Genomic DNA, 8,958 nt, shown 5'->3' with positions numbered 1-8,958 from the left:
AAAACTCGCGGGTGTCTTTGGTTCAGTTCTAGACACGGTTATGTCCATGTGTATATTAGAATTTGTGATTCAAGGGTACAAACAAAAGACGTATAATCTGTTCCATTGAACAATTGTGGATTTGATCGCCAAGTGCGTTGCATAAAATTCGAGAAACATGGTGTACAAAGACCTATGGTCGAGTCGTGTACTCAACAAAATCAATAATCAGGAAGACACTTTCAATAGAAGAATATCAGGCCATCCAACTACCAAAATTAAAGATCAATTAAAGATCATGTGATAAAATTTAAGCAAAGTTAATTTAATAAAAATATTTCTTATTGTTATATTAGAATAAAGTCTAGTGAAGTGGTGGTCCATTGTCAATGTGTTGTGTACCCGTCATTGGGTCAACCCATATCATAAAACAAAATTCAAAATATCATTAACCTAATTCAATCTGTGTGCATGGCCCAACTTCTTACCAAGAGTATCATCCTAGAGTCGGTGTACCATACCTACATTGGCTATAATTAGTAAACCGAGTGTGTATTTCACACCAAAATGGAACATATCTTATTCACAGTAAGAAAGGGTTAAAGAAAAGAAACATCATGCATCATCATGTTCACATATAAATCTATCTATAATATATATATACGAAAACATAAAAATCCTACGTGTCGCGATGTGGTCGCTCCCCTTTTTTTGGAGTCGTCATATTTGCTTGATTTTTAAATGGAGGCTTCTCATACATTTGACCTGAATTCATGGGTATGGGTCTTACCAAACCCAGATATTATTTAAACGGGCTATAACATCTCATTACATAAAAAATTATTCTCACCAAATTATTGATGTAAAAATCCTATAAAATAGGATATGCTAAAAATTAATATCTTATTTATTTTTAAAATAATATATATATTATTTAAATTAAAAACCCAATTTTATAGTAAAAAAAATTAACGGGTCATGGGTCTCATCAAACCATAAGTATATTATTAACTTTCATAAATATTATTTATAATTAAAAAAACCAATTTTAATTTAATAAAAATAAACGGGTCTTGGGTCTCATCAAAACCATATAGCTTTTAAACCGGGTTATGACATCTCATTTATTTGTGAAATAATTTATCATCAAACCATAAGTATATTATAAACTTTCATATAATAAAAAAATATAAATTCAAAAATAAATAAATATTAGAACAAACGATATTAGAACAAACAATATAAAACAACCCCGTAATACGTTGGATAAAAACTAGTGGAATATATATTTACTTTGCTAAAAATATGTCTTCATTGAAATATTATCAACATTAATGATAATAGACGTGTTGTTGGCTGGTAAAATTCGTATGGTGTGGATGCTCACGACATGTCATGTATTAATTTCAGGTGTAAAGATTATCCAATAACTCTATTACATTTATGCATTACCACTTGTAATTATTTAACAAAGGTACGATTATAATAGTTTTTGCACATTAATATAAGGTCATTTACATCATTAATCAATTATTTATTATATAGTATAATAAGAACTAAAAAGAACCTAATAAGAAAACTATATTTTTATTGCAGTAATAAAGATTGTCAAATAAACCCCAAGTAATACTATTCTTTGGCTTAGTTGCAACCAAACTTAGATGAACTCGCACCCACACCATGCAGGTTTTACCAACCGTCAACACGCCATTTTAAATATTTTATCATAAGCTATATGAACGCAACACTTCTTCTGGCTTTATTACCAACTTCAGTTTCAAATCAATACATTTGGTTCTTCTGTCTATAACAGTTTCAGTTCACTCCGATGTCAGTTTAATCAGTTTGAAACCAAATACTGAACCGCACTAAAATACCAAGGCGCGGTACAGCATAAGCATACAACGATATCAATGTCCATATCACAATTCATAAAGCAAAGCACATGCTAAATTGCTACATAATCAATATCTCACTGTACAACACCATAATACCAACAATCTTACCATCTTCTAATGTCAAAAACAGCAATTTAAGTCAGAATAACATAAAGAGACGAATACCCTAATCGGAAAATACTCAACACCCCCTATAGCCTATAACAGCTCCACATTCACCTCTCGGTAATTTCACGACAACGTTAATTAAATCTTTTAAATTATTCAAAACCAGATCTACCTCCCGACACGGGCCTCAACATGGGATGCGAGGCTGATGCAGTTGTAGACGGGTTTATAGCCGAAAGGGGCAGCCTCGGGCCAAGCCCAAACATGGGCTGCTGAGTCATCTGTGGGTGCATTGGTTGGGTACCAGGGAACCCGGATATGAACGGTTGGGCTGGTGAACCTGAGCCCGAGGCGGTGACCTGCTGCCTGCTTGGTCCCGGGTTGTTGTTGCCCATTGAAGGGCCGGCACCTGGCAAACCTGTTGGCCTGGTTACACCAGCGGGCCCAAACTGGGAAAAAAAAAGGAGGGCCCGCTCGGCTGCTATCCGTTGTCTTCCTCTCTCGAGCTGTTCACACTCTTTTATTAATAAGCTTTCCACTTCAGCAAATTGTTTTAGCTTCAACTCTAACCTCTTTAGCTGTAAGAATATAAGTTCACTTTTAAGTATTGTTTTGATATCAATATAAAAAGCACACACACGCGCGCGCATATATACCTGATGATTGATTATATTAGCAGATAGCCTTTGAATTTCTCGTTCTTCATGATCTGCAAAGAGTTTTGCTTTAATTGCAGCAGCAGCAAGACCTGCTCTCACAGCGGTTCTCATCTTTTCAGAAGATAAAGGAGTGCCATTATTGCCTCCAGAGTTCTCAACTGACATATATATCACAATACAGTCACAAAACAAGGTTACAGAAAAGGAGAAATAAAACGAGACCAGTAAAGTCAATATCCACCTTTTTGTTGACTTGGGTTTCTGCCATCTCTACCGTTCATGTTTTCTGAATTCACCCTTTAAAAACAGACAAAAAAATTGTAGATCAGTTTTCCGTTTTAGAATGAGACGGTAATATTACAAGTAAAAGATAGTAGACTAGCATTTATGTTAGAACAGTTGACCAAATAGGATAAGTTTCAACACTTAATAGTCATAATAATTATTCTAAATTACAAAAAAACTATACGATCATAAGCAGCAAACTAAAAATTAAACTAATAAAGATTGTGGTTGAAACCAGAACTGTATTATACGAACAATAAACCGAGAATATCAAAATAGAGACGTGATTTAACCAAACAAAAACACAGGCTCTACATGCTACAAGTAACATCGTCTGTAACTTAATATATGTGGGAGTTTTTTTGCAAAACATGGTGACTTAAATGCGTATTTACTAGTACTATATAAAAGTAAATCTTTCACTTTTCAGAAATGTATCTATCAACTTAACTTTAGCTTGTTTTACAGCTTCTTAAGTCATAACTTTAAGGATCTTTAATGTATTTATCCTGCTGCAATTTCTGTTGTAAATCGATAAATTCTCTTCAGACAGACGTAGAAAAATATATGAAAAGTATGAGAACCTATTGATCAATCATATATCTGAAATGGTCTTTTACATGACCAAAAGCTTTTAAAATTACTTCATATATCATAAGCATCTATTATAACGCATTATCACATTATAATAGTTGACCTACAAAAAGCAGAAAGGAACTAAAAGATACCTATTTTCAGAAGCAGATCCATCAACCACTCCTGCATTTTCAGAAGCACCCTGACGATCATCCTCTGATAAAGCTGCCAATGATGCATGTGCACAGGCTGCAGCCACTCTGGGCCCCACAGCAGACGCCAAAAAAGCAACCTAACAACCAAAAACATGTTATTTTAGGTATATCAACATCAACATACATAATAAACCATGACAAAGCACGGCTCACCTGAGACATTACAGGATTTCCAGATTTCTCAAATGGCAATCTGTCTTCAAACTCGTCTTCAATAACAGACGCTGTATTATCAAGAACCGTTACAGATACAACTTTAATTATAGAAAAAAGAAATTGAAAATAAAAAGTTATGAATATACCTTTCCCATTTGCATAAGATTGTGGTTTTCCACATGCATTGCCATTTGGCAAGTTAGAAGCATCTGGAATCTCAATACTTTCCAAAGGAGTCTCATCTATCGAAAGGCGTACAAAATGATGAATGCATTGAGCCTTTGACTTAGTGCCAACATGATCAGCAATCTCACTCCAATTCTCATTAAACAGTTCCATTGCTTCTAATAACAATAAGGTCTCCTGATTGGTCCAGCTGTCAGCTTCAAGATCTCCATAATCTTTAGTTGAATCAACCTTTATGAAATCCAGACTTGAATGACCCGCCACAAACGCCCCCTCATTGAAACAGCTCAGGCATAAAAATGTCTCAATCTGGCAAAAAGATTGAAACTTTAACAAACAAATGCAAAACAAGAAAGAGGAAGAAGTCTAGGATTAGAAAGGAACCGACCGTTCAGTGAAACATCCATGAACCATTGGGTGAGAAGTTCGCTTATAATAAACAAACGAACAAACATGAACGCATGTCTCGTTCGTTCATTTTTGTTCGTGAGCGTTTGTTCATATACGTTTGTTTGTCTGTTAGTTTACATACGTTTAAGTTCATTTGTTTATATATTCATTCACACTTTTAGACCATTACAGTTAAGTCCAGTTTTATGAAATCATAATATGACCCATTACAAATAACTCTAGTTTTATTAACTTTTTGACCCAGTAGACTGATAGTCACCTTTACTTTTTAATTGGTGTTTGTTCGGATATGTTGGTTCATTTATGTTCAGTTATGTTCCTCTGTTTGTGTTCATTTATGTTCTTGAACCGTTTTTATCCTATTAACAAACGAACATAAACTAACATGAACATACTCATTTCTTAGCGAAAGCACACAAATAAAATATATATATACTGTTCATATGATTGTTCGGTTCGTTTACAAGCCTAGGAAGAACAAAAGGGATGGTGAATCACCTCTTTGAGTGACTGATAGTAAACAATGCCAAGCGATCGAGAACAATAATTGCATCGGTTTTCAGATAAAACCTCCCGGATTCTGCTATCCAAATCAAGGTTTTGTTCACTATCATTACCTAACTCTGGATATATATCTGATGCTTTTAACCGACACCTTGGTTTATCAAATTGAATTAAACTATCAATAGACCGCAAAGCAGTTGCTGGCACGCGCAATTCGCCTTTTGAATCCTCTGCAAGTCGTGATTCCTCATTTCTCGGCTCGTTGTGGTTAAGTGGTGCAACACAGTAGTTAATGACACCCCAATTTTCAAGGAACCGTACAACTCGTGTTACATCATCAGGATCAACACCAGCTAAAAAACTGTGGCAGTCGGTTGCTGATAATCTTTTTGCTGGATTTTCCATGTATTTGGCGACTATACGGTTACGACAATCCATGTACTTTTCGGGAGTGTGATCTGGTGATTTACCGGAGAAAAAGTGTGGTACGGCTTGTCTTTCTAGCCGGTTTACTGTTGTTGGCGAAAACCAATCTGCTTGAAAAGAAGACAAAGAACAAACAACAGGAGATCAAATTCAAGGCACTTTATATTGGTAACGAGTGCAAAACTACTAATAAAACCAAGTTATTCAAGATATAATAACGAAGCAAGTATAAACAGGATTACTGCAGGCTGCAGCATACAAATAGAGTCAAAATTTGCTTGAAATGAACACTAAACCCCACAACAGAAAATGAATTTCAAGCAACTTAATATGGTCAACGAGTGCATACAAGTACTAAAACCTAATTTCAATGATAGATAAAACAATCAGAGAGAATCGTTGCAACAAATAAATAGGAGCTAAATCAGCTTAAAAAGAACACTAAAACCCACAACAGAAAATCAAATTCAAGGCTTTTTGTATGGCTAACATGCATACAAATACTAAAACCTCAGTATCCAAGATAAATTAACAAAAGACAGAGAAACTGAGTTACTGCAACATGAAAATAGGATCTAAATCAGCTAAAAAAAGAACACCAATCCCCCCAACAGAAAATCAAATCCAGGACTTTTTGTACGGTTAACAAGTGCATACAAATTACAAATACTAAAATCTAATTATCCAAGATAGATTAAAAAAGCACACTGAAGCAGAATTAACGTAACATGCAAATGGGGTCTAAATCTGTTTGAAAAAACACTAAAACCCACAACAAATATTCAAAACCAAGTACCTTTATATGGTTAACGAGTGCATACAATTACTAAAACCTAATTATTCAAGATATATTAACAGAGAAAAAAGAAGCATAATTACTGCAACATACAAACAGGATCGAAATCTGCTTGAAAAGAACACCAAAACCCACAACATAAAACCAAATATGAGCCACTTTTTAAGCTTAAAAATATGAGCCTCTTTTTTAAGCTTAATAAGAGCATACAATTATTAAAACCTAGTTATCCATGACAGATTATAAAAGCACACTGAAAAAGAATCAACGCAACATGCAAATAGGGTCAAAATCTGCTTGAAAGTATCACTAAAACCCACAATAGAAAATCAAATCCGAGGCTTTTTGTATGGTTAACACTTGCATACAAATACTAAAATCTAATCATCCAAGATTGACTAAGCTCACAAAGCAAAGAGAAACAGATTACTGCGACATACAAATGGGGCCAAAACTTCTTGAAAAAAAAAATCAAAAACTACACTAGAAAATGAAATTAAAGCCAAATTTATATGGTTAACGAAGGTGTACACTGTACCAAACTCTCTTTATTTCGAACGGCAACTTTCAAGATATATTAAAAAGGCAGAGAGAAGTAGAACTACTGAAAAAGCCTAAGCATCTAAGATTGAATAACAAAGCAAAGAAAGGCAGAACTACCGAACATGCAAACGGAGTCTAAACTCTAAATAATCTTAAACCGAACACCAAAACACACAACAGAAATTCAAATCCAAGCCACTTTATTAGGTTAACAAGTGCATACAATCACTTTATTAGGTTCAAAAGGCAAAAAGAAGCAGAACTACGGCAATATACAAATGGGGTCTAAATCTACTTTGAAAGTACACTAAAACCCACAACAGAAATTCTAATACAAGTCACTTTATACGAATGACAGCGCATACAATTACCAAAACCTAATTATATATTAACAGAGCAAAAAGAAGCATAACTACAGCAGCATACAGACGGGTCTAAACCTGCTTGAAACAAACACCAAAATCCACAACAGAAACCCAAATCTAAGCCACTACTGCAACATACAAATAAACCCTATATATGATTTCTACAAAGTAATTACAAGCTTACAGTATTGTACACTCATACCTGCGTGCATCGGTACAACATGAACCCGATTCGGCCCGTACCTCTTAACCACGCCCCGTCCCTCCATAATCTGCGGCGGCGTAATAACAAACGACCCTTCCGACTCTCCACCCGTCAGCGCCGGCGCATCCCTGGGCACGGCCGACAACGCCTGCAGCTGGCCGTGCGAAACATTCTCCAAAAACAAATAATTCAAACCACCACCACTAGTGTCTCCACTCTGACACGCCCTCTCCCTGGCCGAAACCCTAGTCACCGAATAGTGATGCCAGTTCACCGTCTGCTTCACCACCGACGGGAATGCGGATATCCGCACCGCCCCGTCGGACAAAACCTCTGTCTCGGCTCCAATTCCAACACCAACAGCAACAGCTCCGGGGATAGGATCCGAGGAATTAGTGGGGTCATCGTCAAATTCTGGGTGGTGGGTATTGTTGTGATCGACTTCAAGGTCCTCTTCTTCTTCTTCGTCTTCTTGCTCGTAATCTTCATCTTCTTCATGGTGGTGGCGTTGGGGTTTGTCTCCACGCTTGCGTTTCCTCCAGCGGTTCTTGGTATCTGTAAATCAAAACCCAGATCAGAATTGGAACAAAAAGCCTAAATTGAAATTGGAAACCCTAGAATTGCAATAATAATAATAATAATATAGAGAGAGTGAGAGTGAGAGTGACCTGAAGAAGAAGCTGGCATTATGGGTTGGGGAGAAGAAGGGGTTTAGAGGGATTGTGGGGTCCGTGAATGGTGGGGAGAAGAAGAGAAGAGAAGGGTTTCTTCCTATTGAGGATGTATGTTATTATGTTGTATTCTTTTCTTTCTTCACCAAACAACAAAACGAGATTCATTCTGCACTCACAATTTATCTTCTTTTTATATCCACAAATGTATATCTTTTAAACTTGGAGGTCTAAACACAAAAATAATTTGTGCTTTGCGGATTGGTACTTGTGTTTCAATTACTTCACTATTTTATCCTTAACTTCCATCAAGTTTGATTTTATGTGATATCATGGGTCTAAATAGGTTGAACAAAGCCGTTTCGATCTCTATTTCTAAAATTCGAGTCTTACTCAGTTCTTTTATTATTTATTAATTAATTTTAGACAGAATTACAAATTTTGTCCTTTAAAAAAAGTCAAATTACGGTTCGTGTCCTTTTTTTAGTTTCCTTACAGGCGGTGTCCTTTAAACATTTTTTTCCTACACATTACGTCCTTTACGCTAACTGGGTTAGAAAAACTCAGTTAAATACCCTCACGTGAGACGCATTTGAGGGCATTTTTGTCTTTTTGTCTGTACCAGCAAATTTATTAAACTTTCCCCTCCTTTCTCTCTCTCTCTCTATCATCCCAAATCACCAAATTTTTACTCGATTCAATCCAATTCAATAACCCATCACCCATATAACTGCTTCAAAACCATAAAAAGATTCATTCTTGCTCTTCAATTCGGTTTAAAATCGGATCTTTTTGCTTTATTACTTTAATTCCCACATGGGTTTTGCTTAGAATCAAATCTTATTAGTTTATAGGTATCTTTATTATGTTAATATTAGGGTTTCTGATAATTTGGTGTCAATTTCTTAAATTTTTTGTTATTTCTTGATTCTAATCCAATTCAATAACCCAGTTTCGGTGGGCGAAGGAAGAGGC

General features: G+C 35.6%; 1 protein-coding gene across 1 annotated transcript; it reads right to left on the bottom strand.

Annotated features, from left to right (window-relative positions):
* Nucleotides 1-2,128: 2,128 nt before the first annotated feature.
* On the bottom strand, nt 2,129-8,089 carry LOC143573629 (SWI/SNF complex subunit SWI3C-like). Its single transcript, XM_077058458.1, has 9 exons — nt 7,981-8,089; nt 7,310-7,867; nt 4,972-5,510; nt 4,023-4,371; nt 3,874-3,944; nt 3,658-3,797; nt 2,886-2,941; nt 2,642-2,802; nt 2,129-2,563 (listed from the first exon to the last, which is right to left on the bottom strand). The coding sequence occupies exons 1-9, from the start codon at nt 7,997-7,999 to the stop codon at nt 2,138-2,140; spliced, it is 2,319 nt and encodes a 772-aa protein (XP_076914573.1). The 5' UTR covers nt 8,000-8,089; the 3' UTR covers nt 2,129-2,137.
* Between the last annotated feature and the right edge of the window lie 869 nt (nt 8,090-8,958).

This window comes from Bidens hawaiensis, unplaced genomic scaffold (genome assembly GCF_021521415.1).
Source record: "Bidens hawaiensis isolate Kalapana, Puna unplaced genomic scaffold, B.hawaiensis_p1.1 tig00026602_1, whole genome shotgun sequence".
Taxonomy (NCBI): Eukaryota; Viridiplantae; Streptophyta; class Magnoliopsida; order Asterales; family Asteraceae; genus Bidens; species Bidens hawaiensis.
The sequence above is the reverse complement of the archived record's forward strand: the minus strand, read 5'-3'. Positions and strand labels throughout refer to the sequence as shown.